Below are 21,206 nucleotides of genomic sequence, written 5' to 3'. Positions count from 1 at the left end.
TGTTATTGAGTTCTATAGTTTCCTTATTTAACTTTTGTTTGGAAGATCTGTCCAGTGGTGAGAGAGGTGTGTTGAAGTCTCCCATGATTATTGTTTTGTGGTCTATTAGACTCTTGAACTTGAGAAGAGTTTGCTTGATGAACATAGCTGCACCATTGTTTGGGGCATATATGTTTATTATTGTTATGTCTTGTTGGTATATGGTTCCCTTGAGCAGTATGTAGTGTCCCTCTTTATCCCTTTTGATTAACTTTGGCTTGAAATCTATTTTATTAGATATGAGTATGGACACTCCTGCTTGTTTCCGCAGTCCATATTAGTGATATGATTTTTCCCAACCTTTCACCTTCAGTCTATGTATATCTTTTCCTATCAAATGCGTCTCCTGTAGGCAGCATATTGTTGGGTCTTGTTTTGTGATCCATTCAACTAGCCTGTGTCTCTTAATTGGTGAGTTTGAGCCATTAATATTTAGGGTTATTATTGAGATATGGTTTGTTCTTCCAGCCATATTTGTTTATTAATGTTACTAAACCTGATTTGTTTTCCCCTTTGATTACTTTCCCCCTTTACTGTCCTACCTCCCACTGTTGGTTTTCATTGTTATTTTCCATTTCCTCTTCCTGTAATGTTTTGCCAAGGATGTTTTGAAGAGATGGTTTTCTAGCTGCAAATTCTTTTAACTTTTGTTTATCGTGGAAGGTTTTAATTTCATCTTCCATCCTGAAGCTTAATTTCGCTGGATACACGATTCTTGGTTGGAACCCATTTTCTTTCAGTGTTTGAAATATGTTATTCCAGGATCTTCTAGCTTTCAGAGTCTGTGTTGAGAGATCAGCTGTTATCCTGATTGGTTTACCCCTAAATTTAATCTGCTTCCTTTCTCTTGTAGCTTTTAAAATTCTCTCCTTATTCTGTATGTTGGGCATCTTCATTATAATGTGTCTAGGTGTGGATCTCTTATGATTTTGCACATTCAGTGTCCTGTAGGCTTCTAGGATTTGGGATTATGTCTCATTCTTCAAGTCTGGGAAGTTTTCTCGTATTATTTCATTGAATAGATGGTTTATTCCTTTGGTTTGGAGTTCTGTGCCTTCCTGTATCCCAATGACAATCTTAAGTTTGGTCTTTTAATGTTATCCCATATTTCTTGGATGTTCTGCTCATGGTTTCTTAGCAGTCTTGCTGAGCTGTCTATGTTCTTTTCAAGTTGAAATACTTTGTCTTCATTGTCTGATGTTCTATCTTCTAAGTGATCTACTCTGCTGATAGTATTCTCAATTGAGTTTTTAATTTCGTTTATTGCTTCCTGCATTTCTAGGATTTCTATTTGTTTGTTTTTTATTACCTCTATCTCCCTGTGTAATTGATCTTTTGCTTCCTGGATTTGTTTATGTAGTTCCTTGTCAAAGTGATCTTTCATTGTCTGATTTTGCTGTCTCATGTCTTCCTTGAGACTCCAGATCATCTGAAGCATGTATATCCTGAACTCTTTATCTGACATTCCATCTGTTGCAGCTATTACCTCTTCTAAAGTTGAGTTGACCTGCATTTCTTGTGGTCCTTTCTTTCCTTGTATTTTCATACTGCTCGCGTTTCTTTCTGCTTGGTGAAACTGTTGTGTTTTTGAAATTTTCCCCCTATTTATTTATATTGCTCTTGTATAGTTGGAAAATCTCCCTTGCAGGGCGGGTAGTGGCTGTGCTCCTCCTCTAATTAGGGTGATCTGTCTACCACTCTGGTCGGTCACATGTCTGCCCACCCTGCGGGCGCGGGTGGTGGCTCTGCTCTGCCCCCACTCCAATTGTGGTGATGTAACTACCACGCCCTCGAGTCGTTGGTCCTGATCCGGATGTGGGTGAAGGTTCTGCTCGGCCCCTACTCCAATTGGTGTGATGTGTCTACCACGCTGGCAAGCCTCTAGGCCTGTTCCGCTGGTGAGTCGCAGGTCTGCCTACCTTGTGGGCTCGGGCGGCAGTTCTGCTCAGCCCCCACTCCAAATGGGGCTACCTGACTGCCTCTCCAACGGGTCGCTGGGCCTTTTCCGGACATGGGCGCTGGCTCTACTCCATCCCCACTCCAACCAGTGTGATGTGACTGCCTCGGTGCTACGTGTCCACCATGCTGGCAGGCTACCGGGCCTGTCCTGCCAGTGGGTCGCAGGTCTGCCTACCTTGCAGTTCTACACAGCCCCTACTCCAAATGGGGTGACTTGGCTACCACGCCTTCGGGTCGCTGGTCCTGTTCTAGGCGTAGGTGGCTACTCTGTTCGGCCCCAGCTGCAGTTGGGGTGTCGTGAGACCACGCCGGCGGGTCACTTGGCCTGTTCTGGGCGCAGGCGGCAGCTCCCCTCTGCCCCTCTGGCCCCCACTGCACCCAGCAGGACCCGGACCGAGAAGCAGTTACCGCGGGGTCCCCTTCCCTCGGCCAAAGCCTCTCCGGGAGCCAGAACCCGGCCTCTCTTAGCCCGGTGCACGCTCCGCTAGGCGCAGGCTCCAAGGAGCAATCTCCGCGGGTTCCCCAGCCCTAGGCCAAAGCAGCTCCAGGAGCCAGAGCCCAGCCGCTCCAAGTTCTCCGAGCTTGGTGCACGCTCTGCTGGGAGCAGGCTCAAAGATGCAGTCCCCGCGTGTTCCCCAGCCCTGGGCCAAAACTGTTCCAGGGGTCAGAACCCAGCCGCTTCGAACTCGATGCACGCTCCACTAGGAGCTGGCTTCAGTACGCAGTCTCCGCGGGTTCCCCAGCCCTGGGCCAAAGCAGCTGCGGGAACCAGAACCCGGCTGCTCAGAGCTCGGTGCACGCTTTGCTAGGAGCGAGCCCCAAGGAGTGTTCCCCACAGGTTCTCTAGCCCTGAGCCTGAGCGATCTGTCTGCGAGACGCAGGCAAATTCCAGCCTGAAATCACCTGTTCCGTAGCTGAATGAGCTGAGATCAGTAGAAAACAGGGATGATTCCATCAGTTCTCCAAGATGGCGGCCGCTGTCCTCCTCCGTGGTCCGACCGGTGTCGAGAACCGAACTGGACCGCTTCTCTCCTCCGTCTCAAAGCCAGAACTCAGCACTAAGCATGGCCATTGCGCTGCTGGCAGGAGCCCCCAGAATCCACATTGCTGCACCCCCGCTCTGGCACCTCGCTGCTTCCCAGCACGCACCGCAGACTCCAGCCTCGGGACGATCCAACGATCAGTCAATGCGACCGCGTGCGAGCCCCCACAGCCAAACCTCGCGCGATGGAAATCCCTCTACTAGATTCTGGAGCACCTCAATTTCCCCAGAATTTCCCAACCAGACAGCCTTCAGCTGTTTCACCTCGTCTTTCTCCCGCACAGTGACGCGGCGCACGGGGGTGATGCACTCCCTTCGCCGCCATCTTCAATCCCCTACAATTCTTATTACACATATATACCACAATTTTCCATATCTCTGTTTGTATATAAAGTATGTTGACCCCCAGTTTGAGTCTTCATACATGTACTTTGAATAATGATGTCCATCACATTCCACCATCCTTGCTAATCCCCTGCCCCCTTCTTTCCCTCCCACCCCTCTTTTCCTATCTAGAATTCATCTAATCCTCCCTTACTCCTCCTCCCTACCTGACTCTGAGTCAGCCTCCTTATATCAGAGAAAACATTTGGCATTTGTTTTTTGGGGATTGGCTAACTTCACTTAGCATTATCTTCTCCAGCCCCATCAATTTACTTGCAAATGCCATGATTTTATTCTCTTTTAATGCTGAGTCAAATTCCATTGTGTTTATATGCCTCATTTTTTAAATCCATTCATCCACTGAAGAGCATCTAGGTTGGCTCCACAGTTTAGCTATTGTGAATTGTGCTGCTATAAACATTGATGTGGCTATGTCCCTGTAGTATGCTGTTTTTAAGTCCTTTGGGTATAGAGAGGAATAGTTGAGTCAAATGGTGGTTCCATTCCCAGATTTCCAAGTAATCTCCATACTGCTTTCCATATTGGCTGCAGTAATTTGCAGTCCCACCAGCAATGTATGAGCGTACCTTTTTCTCCACATCCTCACCAAATTTAATATATTTGGTTTTGGAGATTTCTTGAGTTGCTTCCCTGTTAGGATTATGTTCATCCTGGCACCAGAAATAACTTAAATTCTTTGTAATTGTGGCTTAGTATGTTGGTTGACATTTTAAAAATTCAAATATTTTTTGTGTAATACAGGGATGTGAGCAGGATCAAGTAGCAACTGTGAATTTTATGTTACAAATGTGCACTCTTCTGGTTGTAATTGGACATTGTTCTTGGTAGTCATACTGTATCACACAGTCAGTATTAAAATCTTCACTTATTTAATCCCTAGAATTGCTTTATGATTTTTTTTATTTGGTTTTAGGGATCAATTGTCTATCTACGTGAAACTCTTGTCTGTGTCAGTGTCTACCTGAAGATAGACATTTAAGAAAGTTAGGGAAGTAGTAATTAGAAAACTATATAGTGAATACTATTTGGAATGTACTCTCCTGAATGCTTACATATATGTGTGTGTATGTGTGTGTGTGTGTGTGTGTGTGTGTGTGTGTGTGTGTGTATTTGATGAGTTTGAAATTATTTTTTTTTATATAGATGCAAAGATGATCTTGGTTATACAGAGCTTGGACTGATAGGTGTTTCTAGATAACTATGATTCCAAAATGCATCATTCTTACCACTATATAGGTTAATTTTAAAAGCTGTATGCAATATACATTTTCCTATATGTATCAAATAAATGTTTGTAAAGACCCACAAACACACAGATATGGCTTAAATATTTTTTACATTTTATTTTAATATTTTCTTTAATTTAATGTGACATTTTCTGTTTATAGAGAAAGCTATCCAAAATCACGAATGCCCAGGGCACAGAGCTACCCAGATAATCATCAGGAGTTTTCAGGTTAGACTATATGAATTCTAAATATTTAAATATTTATGTTACAGTAATGTTTTAGCGGGGGAGGAGAGAGGGAAGATTTTTGAAAAATCAAAAATTTTGTCAGTATACTTTTCATCATTAGAAACACTTGACTTTTTTGTGATGTAGCTTTCTTATGTCTTCACAGACTATGATAACCCTATCTTTGAGAAGTATGGAAAAGGAGGAACATATCCAAGAAGGTATCATGTTTCATATCATCATCAAGAATATAATGATGGTAAGTTTCTGGCAGTTAGATCATAACACTTTGGAAAAATCTCAAATATAAAACTAAATAGAAAATGTCAGGAAAAAATTCATTTGTGTAATATAAAAATTGTTTTTGAATCAGTTTTCTGGTTTTAAAAAGAGCCTTTTTAAGGAAATTGGGTCATAACTAAAACTATAGTTACATTTTAGTATTGTTTCTAAAATGTAATAATACTTAGATCTTTCTTTCTTTTAAAAGGAGTAATTTGACAAATTCCATGATTTAAAATATAGAATTATAATATACAATAAAATATGAGGGAAAAGGAATAATTTTAAAATGATTAATTAGAAAATTATTCCTTAATGATAAAATTCATACATGTATTGTCCATTTTAGGGGAAAAACTACCTATAAACTTTTTAGTTTTTGTTTTGTATTTTAAAATCATTGGAAATGAGAATAAATTATTTTTTTATCCAAAAATGAAGGGCTTCTATTTTGTAGTTTATTTTGTGTATGTGCATGTATGTACATAAGTTACTATTTGAATTTATGTTTAGATCCTAGTTTTTTTTAACCCCACAATTATTGCCATTTCAGTTCTTTAGCCTAGTTACCAGAAAAATGTCTGTTTCCTACCATATAAATTTTAAATACTTTAAAACTAAAACATATTAACAAAAGGAATAAGTTAATTCTGTTTTCATTTTGTAGGTCGAAAAACTTTTCCAAGAGCTAGAAGAACCCAGGGGACCAGCTTCAGATCTCCTGTGAGTTTCAGTCCTACTGATCACTCCTTAAGTACTAGTAGTGGAAGCAGCATCTTTACCACAGAGTATGATGATAGTCGAATAAGAAGAAGGGGAAGTGATATAGACAATCCTACTTTGACTGTAATGGACATCAGCCCACCCAGCCATTGTAAGTAATAAAAATTGTCATAGTGAAATGTATAGCAGAACCTTGCAGAATTTTATAATATTAACAGGAATAAATACCAAATGAGTATTCATGGTAAGACAAGACTTTTCAAAAGAGATCATAATGGGAGTTTCTAAAAATGGCCGGAATGTCTGGTGTAATAATGGTATTATTGCTGATTACTCTTGTTAATTCTGTCCTTCATTTTTATTAGAAAAAATGTTATCAGCTATTCAATTTGTCATCTGTTCCATTCCATATATCCTTGTCGAGTTCCTAAAACTGAGATTTCAAACATGATCTTTAAGATATAGTCTAATGGGATAAATGGTATATAGAGAAATAAATATAGTATTGCATTTAGTGTAGATCTAAGACCTGAGTAGAAATTCAGTAGTTAATGAAGTGACGTGTATAAGAGGCCATGACAATTTGAAAATTGAGAGTAATTCATATTTGCTAATGTGGGAGACAGCTTACTTTAAATCATAGGAATGGATTATAGTGGTAACTAAGTCTAGATTTTAAAGTATTTGGACTTTATCAAAGATTCATTCTTAAAGATATTTATTGCAGTAAAATTTGTATGCTATGAATTTCTCCCTGTTATGCTAGTGTTGTCATACTTTAGTTTTTATGTCTATAACCCCACACTGTTGTTTTTTCTTTGCTTTAGACAGCTGTATTTAAAGTGATACAAAAATAAAAGAATATCCTTAATATCCTTTATATATATACCATCTGTTTATCTATTTCTATAAATCTTTGTTTATATAGATGCAGTCAAGTATCAGATTCCTTTTTTCTAGAGAATTGCATATAGCTGGGTGGCACACACCTGTAATTCCAACTATTTGGGAGGTTGAGGCAGGAGGATTTCAAATTCCAGGCCAGCCTGAGCAATATAGCAGGACCATGTCTCAAAATAAAAGAAGGGCTGGGGGTTTAGCTTAGTGGTAGAATACTTGTCTAGCCTGTGTGAACCCTAAGTTCAATCCTCCCCCCCAAAAAAAGAAGGAAGAGGAGGAGGGGGAGGGAGATTATTTGCATTTAAACTTTCTTATAAAACAAGTCTGTTAGCAATAAATTCTTTCCAGCTTTTGTTTATAGAAGTCTTTTTCATTTTGAAATATTTTTGTTTTCCTGGGTATAGTGTTCTGGGCATTATTTTTGGGTTTTTAAAAAAAATTTCAGCACTTAAAAGTTATCTCTCCATTTTCTTCTTGTTTACATACTTTATAAGGAGAAATCTGCTATTATCTTGTTTTTGTCATACTGTATACAGTGTGCTTCTCTATACATCAACTCTGTACCACGACCACCCCCACCCCTGTTACCTATCCCCCTGGCAGCTGCTTTTAAGATTTTTCTTTTGGTTTACAAAAGTTTGAATATGGTGTGTCTGGATATATTGATATGAGATTCTCAACTAATGTTCTTTCACTGCAGTTTCCCTCAAAAATATTCTGATATTATCTCTTTAAATATTTCTTCTATTCCATTTTAAATTTTTCTTTATTCTACTACCTATGCAGTAGACTAATTGATAGTGTCTTATACATCTTTGTGCACTTGAATTTACAAACATTCTCTCTTAGTTTGAAAAACTTTTATTGATCTGTTTTCAGATTCATGACTCATTCCTCAGCCCTGCTGAGTCTATTCTTTTGAAGGATTTTTTTTTTAATTTCAAGCATTTTCATTTGACTCTTTTCTTCAGTTTTTATTTCTGTTGAAGTTCTCTGCCTGTTGTTAGCTTTTTTTTTAATTAGAACCTTTAACACTGTAATCGTAGTTACTTTTAAATATCCTGTCTAAATCACTTAAGTCTTGTATTAATTGATTTCTCTGTTGATTTTTTTTGTTTGCTTCTTTGCATCTTATAACTTTACACTGAATGCCAGATAATGGAGACTGAGGTAAATATAATTTATGCCTGGAAATAGACACAACTATTCTGCCTAGGCAATTACTGTGGGGGATTGATTGGTCTAGTCAGCTGGGTTTAGATTTGGTGGTTGCTGGTATTTCTATTTACCACTGACTTCAAATTCCTCTAGAATTTCCTTGTATTGGTTTTCTAGAGGGATTTTCTCCATGGTGATGCTCCAGTCTCAGCTTTTGGCCTTCCTTTTCAGAGAGAGAAGGTCTATCTGTGCTCTCACTCCTCCCTCAGCAGTACATTATGCTACTTGTTAGCATATTATAGGAGAGGCAGGATAGAAGGCTGAGAGCTGTCCCATGCAGATTCCATCTTAGGCAGGCTCTAGTTCTGCAGTTCTCAGAGATGGGTTTTCTCCATGATAGTTTCTAGCCCCTCCTCAGGGATAAGCCCCCACCCTTTTTTTCTTATTCTCCTCATCTGTGGGTGATGTTTCTTGCCTCCCTTTCTTCCAGCAGTTTAAGGTTTTTACGTCTTAGGGGAGAAGAGCTGAAGAGAGTAACAACAGTGCTCATTTTATTCTTCAGGTCTTAACTTACAAAAGGAGGCTTTCTCTGGTCTCTTGCTCCTATGAGTGCATGGAGATTGTCTATGGAAAAGTCTGAAACCACTTTATGTCAGGATCTCGCTAGTGTTTGGTATTCTCATGTAGCCCGTGCTTGTTAAAAGTGGAACTGAGTTTTTCTTACCTGCCATTGTGGATCTTTCTGCCCCTCCACAAGTGTGCCAGTGCTTGTGTTCCATCTCTCCTTGGAGGTGCTTATTTTTCCTCCAATTTCAGGCTGGAAAACATTCCAACAGGTTCAGTAAAGGTTATAATTTTATAGATTACCCAGGATACTCTTGTTGTTAGGATGGAAACAGTGCTCCTTCCAGCTTTTGACACTGTAGGTAGAAGCTGATAAAGTAATTATAAATATTGCATTGATAAAAGTTAGAAATAGTGAATCTTATAATCAGTGGCATCTTAGATTCAGTGAAAGATGCTGTCACATTTGTAATTGGGGGAAAAATCTTATTAGAAAAATAGGAGTTGTAGATATGAATCTTATTTGGATTTAGAATTTTTTAAATTTTTATATATTTACTTATTTATTTTTATATGGTGCTGAGGATCAAACTCAGTGCCTCATGCATGCAAGGCAAGCACTCTACCACTGAGCTACAGCCCCAGCCCAGGGTTTAGAATTCTTAAAAGAGAAAATATTTGAAAAATAGTGACCTTAATGAATTTGGATACTCAAGATTTTTGCTTATATCCTAGCATGTTCAATGAAGGGAAGCACTATCCACAATACTCATTTAGTCCTTAACCAATCTTGTGCATCTGATTATCCCATTTTTAAGATAGTGTTCTTTTTTTTAGCACCTCGAGCACCTACCAACTGGAGATTGGGCAAACTGCTTGGCCAAGGAGCCTTTGGCAGGGTCTACCTCTGTTATGATGTTGATACAGGAAGAGAATTGGCTGTTAAGCAAGTTCAGTTTGACCCTGATAGCCCTGAGACCAGCAAGGTAAAAATCACTACACAAACTACTTTGTCACATTATAAAAAACATTTTTGCTTAAAAAGGTAATATACAGAAGACTCTTTAGCTTTTCCTTAATAAAAATGATTTGCAAAACAATTAGATGAATTATATTTATCTACTTTGTACTGTGGATACTTCTTTTCCAGTATTTAAGTTGTCTTCTTAGTCTGATATAGTATTGCTTTAGCGTACTGTGAGGGACTTTTAAAGAAGCTACTGATTAGCCACTTTAAAGTGTTTGTTCCTTGGGAAATAAAAATTTCAGAATGTAATCACCTTGATAGGTCTTGAAGTTAGATTTTTTTTTTGTTTCTACAGTATTGTAAAGACTTAACAGTGAATTTTGTCTTTTAGGAAGTAAATGAACTTGAGTGTGAAATTCAGTTGTTGAAAAACTTGCTGCATGAGCGAATTGTTCAGTATTATGGCTGTTTGAGGGATCCCCAGGAAAAAACACTTTCCATATTTATGGAATATATGCCAGGGGTAAGCTACTACATTTTTTTAAAAGTAGACATTCTATTTAATAAAGTGTTAGTTGAGGAAAGAAAACAAAATTTTCATTATAACCTTAGTTAAGGACATTTTAGAAGAGTTTTAAATTAGAGCTGATTAATATTTTATTTTCTGTTTTTTTTCATGTATCTTTGTATTTTTAAACTCATTAATGGTAAATGTTCTAAAAATATCCTTGTAGCCAGTTTATCCAAACCGGAACTAGAAATTTAATTGGTTCTGATTTCTAATCATACTCTTTCTTTCTCCTGAGTAATAAGTTAGCATTATAGTTGTACATAGTTGTACATTATATCTCTGAACTCTATTTTTTATCTATCATAATCCATTTTTACATGATGTAGATTTGGTGAGACCAGGAGAGTTGTTACTTTTAACAGTCTCATCTCACAGATTTCTATAATTACACTCATGGATTCTGTTTAATTTGTTCCTTCTTTCTTTTTTTCCTGTGAACTTCAGGTTAGATCTAAACTCTTAAGTCAGATTCCATTTCATACTTTCTTAGCTCATATGTCATAGATGAAGCTGTATACTTTATGTTGCATCCCATCAGGAGACATTCGATTTGTGGTTATTTTACCATAGAGATGCTAAGAGTGATTGCTAGATTTGATGACTGACATCCTGATTCCTACATTGTAAAGTTTTGCTTTTTCTTGCAAACCAGTGGCACATATGAATGTTCAGGTTCTTTCCAAACTTTCCCCTAATTTTTTTTAATTCTGGATATTAAACCCAGGGCCTTGTTCATGCTGAAGCATGTACTCTACTGCTAAGTTAGAGTTACACCCCAGCCCCACACTTGTTTTTAACAGTGATTTACAGCCATCCTAAAGTCAGTAATTTCAATGGGAATTATAAAATGATATTTGTTACCTTTTGTCACAAATTGTTATTATTTGTATCTATAGAGGACATTTTAATATATTATTTTCAGAATGGTGGTTGATATATTCATTTAAAAATATGTATAGTCTAAAATTTTAGTGGATGGCATATGCCAGAAAAAGGAGTTTGACTTATAGGTTTTTATGGAGGTAGCTGATTAAAATTGTATGTAGCAGGTATAGGTTGCAATGTGAGCTTATGGATCAGTAAAACTGTGTGTGGATCAATACCTGGTAGTAATATTCTTAATCAACCTTAGTGTAACATGAGCAACAATAGAATTTTTTCTTACCATAATGAATAACTAATTGTTCCTAGTGACACTATTGCTACTCAGTGGTTATCTTTACTATTTCTGTTTTTAAAGATTTTATTTCCAGTGCAAGTGGACTTTAAAAAGTCCTCTTTGGGTTCTGGGAATGTGACTCAGTGATAGAATGCTTACTTAGCAAGTATAATAAATCTTCCTTGGTAGCTGTGCTCCTGTGGTGTGTGCTTGTAGTTTCAGTTATTCAAAAGGCAGAAGGATTGCTTGAGTCTAGAAGTCTAAGGCAAAAACACACACACCCTCTTTGAAAAGCAAATTGAGGGATATATTAAGAGCAATAAAAATATTGAAGACAGGGCTGGGGATGTGGCTCAAGTGGTAGCGCACTTGAGCCTGTCATGTGCGGGGTGCTGGGTTCGATCCTGAGCACCACATAAAAATAAAATAAAGATGTTGTGTCCACCGAAAACTGAAAAATAAATATTAAAAAATTCTCTCTCTCTTTCTCTCTCTCAAAAAAAAAAAAAAAATATATATATATATATATATATATATATATATTGAAGACATATGATAATCTCATGGAAATTTTTCTTCAGTAGTAATCTGAAAGAAAGGGAAAGCTCTGTATATGTATTTTAGTATTATTTGATAGTGGAAAAAAAGGGGAGGTCTTAGTGACCACAATGGAAATAAATTATGATGACATTCTTTTGAGAATGTGTGCTAAAAGTTAAAATTATGAAAATCATTATCATGAAGTTTGAGGAAATATTTTAATAAGAGGAAGGAAAATAATATAAAATGCTTTTTAAATAATGATTACAATATTTTAAATGTGTCTGTTTGAACAAAGAAGAAACTTAGAAAAATGTGATTATGGTAGATTTTTCTTATTCACATTTCTTTTACTGTCTGTGCAATAAATATTTATGTTAAATAGAAAATAATTATGAATAAGTATGAATAGAAACTCATCATTGAAGGTAAGATTAATTAAAATGGTTAAAACTGATTTACATCACAAGTATAGATATATAATCTTTATACATTTATTATATAATTATCTTTTTGAGAATGTAAACTTCCTCTCATTGAATTGTGAGAATATAATGAAAATAATGAAACTCATTTAAGTACTTATTGTTTAAATATTAAGTTGAATTGGTATATGATGAAGTGATAGTTATGCATTTAGAAAGATTTCTTAAATTGAATATTATAATATTTCAAAACTTTTTATTTTTCAAATTAAATATAATTTCCCTTTATTTTCTTTTTCCTTCACAATCTTTTCTTATTTTATATACATATCAGAGCATTATAGTTGTACATAGTAGTTGGGTTCATTTTGATAATCATCGTATAACCTTAAGACTAAAACCAGGACTGTTCAGGAAGGGAGAGCTGAGTGATCTTGTTTCTCATTAGCTACACTTGGTTTTGTAAGGGCAGCTATCTCCATCAAAGCATAGGTTGTCATTCCTTGAATTTGAAAAGCATGTTACTAAATTAATGATAGCTTATTGATAGTCTAAGTGAATTAAACATGTAACATATAATATAGCAAGACTATGGTAATAACTGAATTTATATATATTTCCTATACTTTCTTGAATTCCCAAATGTGTGAAATGCTATATTTCTCTCATTAAATTTAATATGATGGGCTCCTTTGTGACCTAGAATCACAATGTCAAAATTGTCATTCCATTCTTCAGTTTTCCCAAATTTAGCTTTGCATTCCTTAGTTTGTATAGAACTGTATTCATACTTGGGACCATAACTTTTTTACATAAAATTTTTTTAGATACCTAAACTAGCTTTTGGCTTCTCTTCTCTCTCTTTCCACACTCCTTCTTCTCCTCAACCCTCCCCCTCCCCCTCTCCCTTTTCCTCTTCACACACACACACACACACACACACACACACACACACACACACAGGTTTTTAGCTGGTACAGTTCTTCTCAATCTGTTCCAGTTGTACATGCTGCAGAAGTTAATTTTTTATAGTACACAGGTGTAAACAGACAACATTAATGGAGCTGTTAGCTGTCATAGACCACTGGTCCAGCTGCCCAGAGGATCATATCTCCCATAACCCTATATGTATTTTTCTACCTGTTGTCTAGAGTGTTTAGTTGTAGTTGAGATATACACAGAATACTGTGTGTCACTACAAGTGGAGACATAGTAAATCGACTGAACAAATGGGCCACAGTGGATTGCAGGTATGAATGGCAAACATTTCACATGTGTGTTTGGAGTTTGAGTCTGCAGAATTTCATACTGTCATCTCTGCAGGAATCACTCATGAGGAATGGAAACACCACATGACTAAATCTGTAAAATCCAAGGATCTATTTTGTATGGCAGAGTATATAGTTTTCTAAAATTGAAGGAAAGACAGAAACATCAGGACATATTTTCTTATTTAAAAAAAAATTTCCCCTGTAAAGCATTTATTTTTATTTATTAAAAGCCTTGATAAGTAACCATAATGTACACATTGGAATCACTAGGAAAGCTTTTTCAAAATTCAAATGCCTGTGTCTTACCTCAGGCTGATTCAGCATACTCGGAGAAAGACACCTCATCCTGGGCCTATAAAAACACATAAAAGTTTGATATTCCCCTTTTATATACGCTGTTACGTTTTGAGCTAGAGTGTTGGGTATATATAGTAAGAACTAGAAGTTTAATTGGTTCTGATTTCTAATCATACTTTCTTTCTCCTGAGTAATAAGTTAGCAAATGTAATAAAACACTTTATAAAAAACAGAATAAGAACAAAAAATGAATAAATAATATTCAAGTAGAACATAGATGAGCAAATAAGAAAAACAAAAGTATACTCAAGGCAAAAAAAAAAAAAACAGTGCAAGATGGATGTACTGGAGAACCTTTAAAAACCAAGTTGCAAAGAATAGGAGGTTGTTAAAACCAAGATAGTCACAGAAATGAGGGCATCAGTTAAAACATAGTTTTGATAGCTTCTCTCAGCTATGGCATATACTCTTCCACAGTTAAAGTTGGGGAATGTAGGTGACTTTTATGTTAAATTGTGTGGCATATTATGTCTTTACTGACAATTCCTGCCCTCTCCAATTATAGCTTCCCAGTCATGAACTCTAGGACTCTCTTAAAAACAAAGATTTAATAGCAATTTTCATTTCAAACCGTACCATAGTTTTGTTGTTTTCTTTTATCCTAGGGCTCAATTAAGGACCAATTAAAAGCATATGGAGCTCTTACTGAGAATGTGACTAGGAAATACACCCGTCAGATTCCAGAGGGTGTCCATTATTTGCACAGTAATATGATTGTCCATAGAGATATCAAAGGTAAGCAATGTGTTTTTTACCTTAAGTGCATAATTCTTGTTGAATCTGAATGAAATAATTGATATGTTGAAGATATTTAACATTTAAATTAATATATCTGCCTCTAAAATACCACAGGGAAACAGTTCTCCTGCTTTTCTCACAGACTGTCAATATCCTTAAAACAGTCCTGATATTCAGGGCTCTACAAATGAGTAGCTCCACAGTGGGGATTCATAGAATCAATAAAGATCAAAATCACATAAGTGGCACCATGTCTGTAAAGATATACATGCAATACTTATGCACTGTATGTAAGTATATTGCATAGGCATTATAATGCAGTGGTTAAACTGGGCATGATGGCACACACCTGTAGTCCCTCTGATTTTGGAGACTGAGGCAGGAGGATCTCAAGTTTGAGGCCAGTCTCAGCAACTTAGCAAGGCCATAAAACATTTTAGCAAGACCCTGTCTCAAAATAAAAAATAGAAAGGGCTGGGGGTATAGCTCAGTGGTAAGTGCCCCTGGTTCAATTTCCAATACCAAAAGAACAAAACAAAACAAAATAATGTAGTGGCTAAGAGTTGGGGCTTTACTACTAAACAGCCTGACTTAAATTCAGACTTTATTTGGCACTGACTCTGTAATCTTGGACAAGTTTTACCTAATTTCTCTATACTTGAGCTCCTCTTCCATGAAGATTCTTTTAAGGATTAAATGAGTTTAATGCATATGATTACTTAGAACAGTGCCTGGTACCTAGAAGACATTCAAAAGTTAGCTACAATGATGACATACTTGATGTTGAGATCATATTTGAAGTCAGAGGAATGGATGTCATTGCCTAGGGGTAGGATGGAGAACAGAACTGAGTTTTGAGGAACTCCAACTCAGTTATACTTGGCTTTTTAAACTTAAAAGCTCAACTGTTCTCAGGGATCAGGCATGTAAGTAAAGCATATAAATCAAAAAAGTATTAGGAATGTGTGAAATTTGAAAGTACTGAAAATGAAAACTATGGCAAAGCATACCTGGAGGGTCTGATTCTATACAAGCTGGGTTATGACTCCAAATTTAGAAATCATTTTTATCACTCAGTCAAAAAATAAATTGATAAATATAAATGTCTGTATATAAATACATTATTCATTGGTCTTTCTAAGGAGTCTGTGAGGTCCTGGGCTTTTGCTTCCTCCCTATACTGTAGCATATCCTGGCTGTAGCCATATTCAGGCAAAGGAGAACATTCATTCCTAAACCAGTTTTGGGTGATAGAATAGATCTGCACCATGCCTGAACCAGATCACATGTACTGGAGTAGCGCTTACTAGTGAATGTGAGAGGTACAAGGAATATGGCTGACGATCTACCCTTTTAGGCAGACCTTAGTTGTTAAGTATAAAACCTAATCACTTAAAAGTACCTCATAGAGAAATTATTCAATTAGGAATAATAGGTATTCAAGGTAGCTTCTCCTTGGCCTTCATAATAAGGCAAGGCATTGAAACTGAGTGTTCTACTCACTACAGGAATCCTCTTTCACCTTTCCAGAAAAACTGATAAACCACTCTGGTCAGATGAGGAGGGTAGAAGTAAGAGGATTTTAAAACATTACAGGGCAAATAATATTGATGAGGGAGAAAAGTAAGATGTTAAAGTGAATGTGTAACAGAATCTCAGGTTTATAGAATTTAAGTCTGACACAGAAGGAAAATGTCCATGTGATTAAATCTTATATAATGGCAAGATAGGGATAGTTGTTCTCTACTATATACTTTTTACTTTGCTGTATTTCCCAGTTTTTAAGAACAACTTTTAAGTGGTAAGAGAAAAGAAAAGAAAATTGGTTGTATGCTGAAACCCATGAGTTCATAATGAAACTTGTGATAAAACTTAGTTGATCAGTTGATCAGCTGGGCGTGGTGATACATACCTGTAATCCCAGATACTCAGGAGGATCACAAGTTTGAGGCAGCCTTGGACAACTTAGTGAGATTCTGTCTCAAGGACTAGATTCTGAGTGTGTTAGTACATGCCTGTAATCCCAGCTATATGGAAGTCTGAGGCAAGAGGATTCCAAGTTTGAGGCCAGCATAGGAAATTTATCAATATTCTCTCTCAAAATTTATAAAAGGTCTGGGGTTCAATCTTAGTGGTACAGTGTCTGCTAAGCATGTATAAGGTCCTGGGTTTAGTCTCCAGCACTGCAGAACAAACAGGACAGGGATGAGTGGGAAATACAGAGCAAAAAACAAATGAGCCTAGAGTGCAAATCTTGGTTTTGATACCATTCTCTCCTAAAGAAACCAGGGCTTATTAGAGAAGTTACTGATTCTGGGTCTTGGGCAGGAAATATCCAAGAGGAGCCTAGGCATCTTCTCAAAAACACAATTTTAGAGGTAGGGCAAAGAGATAGAGGAGCCCGTGGAAAGGGCTCCCAGTGACCAAAACTGACAAAAATTGAGCAAAAATAAAGTAGTACTAGATTATAGCCCAAGGTGTAAAATATATATCCATGTGTTCAGAGAAATATAAATGAATTATTTAATAATAAATGGGTGTTTTAGTCAGATTTTTTTGCTGCTGTGACTAAAGGACTGACTTGTAGAGGAGAAAAAGTTTATTTGAGAGCACTCTTGTAGAGGAGAAAAGGTTTATTTGAGAGCTGACGGTTTCAGAGATCTTAGTTGGACAAGGCTGGCTCCATTTCTTGAGGCTTGAGGTGAGGTTGAACATCATGGCAGGAGAGTATGGTGGAGGAAAGCAGCTCACATCATGGTGATCAGGAAGCAGAGAGAGATCTCCAGCTGCCAGATACAAATATATACTCCCAAGCCACATCCCAGTTCCCACCTCCTCCAGCCATACCCTACCACTTTAGTTACCACTCAGTTAATCCGTATCAGGGGATCAATTCACTGACTAGGTTAAAACTCTTACAACCCAATCATTTCTCTTCTGAACCTTCTTGCATTGTCTCACACACGAACTTTTGGGGGACACCTCACATCCAAACCGTAACAATGGGGAACATGGGACAGTTCTCTCTGCAGAATAATTCCAATTTAGGAATTATTTTATCGAATTCCTGGAGTGCAATTCTCTTGTGAACTGCACAAAATGAATTTTTTAAAGATGACTATAATGTGGAGCTGGGTGTGGTGGCGGCACGTCTGTAATCCTAGTGGCTCAGGAGGCTGAGGCAGGAGGATCACAGGTTCAAAGCTGGTCTCAGCAACTTAGTGATGCTCTAAGCAACTTAGTGAAATCTTGTCTCAAAATTTAAAAAAGGACTGGAGATGTGACTCAGTGGTTAAGCACCATTGCCAAAACAAAAAACAGAATATGTACATACAGTATAGAATAGAGGAAGTGACCTTACACTGGAGAAGGCAACAAATACTGCCTCCAGCCAGGCAGTGTCAAAGGTAACATCAACAGTGATGTTGACAATATGCACCTGTAATAGCTTGCTAGGGCTTCAGTTAGTACTTTACCTCTGGTCTTCTTCCACAGAACTCATAAACCCCAGTCTAATCATGAGAAGAACATGAGACAAATTGAGGGACATTCTACAAAAATCTCTATCAGTGCTTCTTAGAAATGTCAAGATGATGGGCTGGGGATGTGGCTCAAGCGGTAGCGCGCTCCCCTGGCATGCGTGCGGCCTGGGTTCCATCCTCAGCACCACATACCAACAAAGATGTTGTGTCCGCCGAAAACTAAAAAATAAATATTAAAAAATTCTCTCTCTCTCTCTCTCTCTCTCTCTCTCTCTCTCTCTCTCTCTCTCTCTCAAAAAAAAAAAAAAAGAAATGTCAAGATGATCATAGAAATGGAAAAGTAAAATTAAGGCAAAAACCCAATATTAAGAAAAACTTTAGGGCTAGGGTTGTGGATCAGTAGTAGAGTGCTCGCCTCACAATGCAAGACCCTAGGTTCGATTCTCAGTACCACATAGAAATATATAAGTGAAATAAAGGTATTGTGTCCAACTACAACTAAAAAATTTAAAAAAACAACTTTAAAATACAGGTAACTAATATTTAAATAATGGATGAAAGTGCTAGAAGTTTGTGACTATAAAGTACCCTCAGAAAGTTCCTGAGGAGAAACTGACTTCTTGGGAAAATAATTTTCAACCATGCTCTTCTTCCTTTATGACAGAGAAACAGGGGCCAAGAGCCTCCTAGTGCTTTCCTGGTACTTCACTGAGCTTTACTCTTTAGCCTTTCCCTACTCCTCTTCTTGTTCACCCTCCACCCCCGCCACTCTGCCACAGTTCTTTTGAGTGGGAGAACCTTCTTAGATTCTGAAGCATAACACAGTTGATTAAAAATTCAGTGTTCACCCAGCAAATCCTTAATTAGCACCAACTGTGTAACTGGTAGTATGCCAGTTCATCATCACCTCAGAAGATGAAAAGCAACAATTTGGATAGATTGAAAAAATCCACTAAGTACTTCTCTGCCATTGTTCTTTTTACTATATTCAAGAATGCTAGTACAATTAATAAAGTGAGGTTCTCTCTTATTTTTAGGCGCAAATATACTGCGAGATTCAACAGGCAATGTCAAACTAGGTGATTTTGGGGCCAGCAAACGGCTTCAGACCATCTGTCTCTCTGGAACAGGAATGAAGTCTGTCACAGGTACACCATACTGGATGAGCCCTGAAGTGATCAGTGGAGAAGACTATGGCAGAAAAGCAGATATCTGGTAGGTTTTGATGTGAGATTTGCCTGAAAACTTACCTTATGTGTATTTTCACTCAGAATTGAAAATACTAAGCCAGATTTAAATTATTTATCTTTTGAACTAGGCTGTATGAATTGTAAGGATTAACATCATTTTAACTGTGTCTCATTGAGACTATACTTAACTAAATATTTATAGAGTCCTGGAACCTGTATTCCCTTCTTTTTTAAAAAAAAATATTTATTTTTTAGTTGTAGTTGGACATCGCATTTTTATTTTTATTTTTATTTATTTATTTATTTTTTTTTTGAGAGAGAGAGAGAGAGAATTTTAATATTTATTTCTTAGTTTTCGGCGGACACAACATCTTTGTTTGTATGTGGTGCTGAGGATCGAACCCGGGCCGCACGCATGCCAGGCAAGCATGCTACCGCTTGAGCCACATCCCCAGCCCTGCATTTTTATTTTATTGATTTATTTTTATGTGGTTCTGAGGATCGAATCCAGGACCTCACACATGCTAGGCAAGCTCTCTACCGCTGAGCCACAACTCCAGCCCCCTATATTCCCTTCTGAGGAAGGATTTGTTTTAAGCAAAGTTTAGCATTAGATAGATATCATTACCCAGAAGAAGTTTAAAAGTAATTAATTATTATCAATGTTCTTAATATTCACTTGATCTTTAATTGCTTAATAATTTATAAAACACAAAATGGCCATTTCGTACTTCCCACACAGAAAAAACTTTCATCGATGTTTATTGTAAGTACCCCAAGGCAAACAATTTCTTTTCTTTTTGGGGTACCAGGGATTTTTGAACCACATTCCCAACACCGCCCGTCCCCCTCCCCCCTTTTAATATTTTATTTAGAGACAGAGTCTTGCTGATTTATTTAGGGCCTTCCTAAGTTGTTGAGGCAGGCTTTGAACTTGCCATCCTCCTGCCTCAGCCTCCTAAGCTGCTGGGATTACAGGCATACACCACTATGCCCAGCCTAAAAACTCTAGCAAAAAATTTCTAATACTTATATTCTTTATAAAAAGAAGACAAAAAAACTTATCTTTAAGATTAGGCAGATTATAAAGCAAAAATTATAAAATCAATAATGTTCTTTGCCCCATCTCATAGATGGCATGATAGTAATTAAATTGTGGTATGCTTTTGATTTTTATGTTCATTTTATGGTTTTATGTAATTAAAAGTGTTTTAATGAAACTTGAATCAAGTCATGTTTAAATGTGTGTGAACTTATTCCTGTTTGTCATTTTCTGGTTTGCCTGCTTTCTTTCCTGATTTTATTGCTCATATTATGTATTTCTGTTTATTTCTTTTTAGGAGTGTAGCATGTACTGTGGTAGAAATGCTGACTGAAAAACCTCCTTGGGCTGAATTTGAAGCAATGGCTGCCATCTTTAAGATTGCCACGCAGCCAACAAACCCAAAGCTGCCACCTCATGTTTCAGACTATACCCGAGACTTCCTCAAACGGATTTTTGTAGAGGCCAAACTGAGACCTTCAGCTGATGAACTCTTAAGGCACATGTTTGTGCATTATCACTAGCAGCTGGTAACCTCTCCTGTGCCTCCACCCAGCTCCCATCTGATCGTTCACCTTCTCTCTGACTGCACTTTTCTTTTTTATATAAAAAAAGAGAGATGGGGGAGAAAAAAGACAAGAGGGAAAGTATTTCTCTTGATTCTTGGTTAAATTTGTTTAATAATAATAATAGTAACCTAAATTTTTTATATTTAGTCGTTTTTCCCTTACAAGAACTTGAAACAACTACTTTTTTTAAAAATAATGTACTGATTTGGTTCAGAGAGATAAAGCACTTTAGTATATAGTAAGTCTTTTTAGTACAAACAAATCATTTGGAATACCGAAAGATTGTAGAGTCTTTCCCTGTATCGCTGACATATTGATAGTGTTGGGGAGATGTGAAAGACAAGGAGGAAATGATGTACAATTTGTA

General features: G+C 37.1%; 1 protein-coding gene across 1 annotated transcript; it reads left to right on the top strand.

Moving 5' to 3' along the window:
• Positions 1-2,050: 2,050 nt before the first annotated feature.
• Positions 2,051-20,794, top strand: LOC308640145 (mitogen-activated protein kinase kinase kinase 2-like; the record flags this gene model as incomplete). Its single annotated transcript, XM_081312158.1, has 9 exons — positions 2,051-2,088; positions 4,834-4,901; positions 5,068-5,160; positions 5,851-6,057; positions 9,366-9,514; positions 9,887-10,018; positions 14,424-14,553; positions 19,076-19,253; positions 20,569-20,794. The coding sequence occupies 9 exons, from the start codon at positions 2,051-2,053 to the stop codon at positions 20,792-20,794; spliced, it is 1,221 nt and encodes a 406-aa protein (XP_081168284.1).
• Positions 20,795-21,206: the final 412 nt, after the last annotated feature.

The sequence above is a fragment of the Spermophilus citellus genome (genome assembly GCF_964194105.1).
Source record: "Spermophilus citellus genome assembly, contig: SCAFFOLD_149, whole genome shotgun sequence".
NCBI lineage: Eukaryota > Metazoa > Chordata > Mammalia > Rodentia > Sciuridae > Spermophilus > Spermophilus citellus.
Note: the sequence above shows the minus strand (reverse complement) of the source record. Positions and strands in the feature narration are given on the sequence as shown.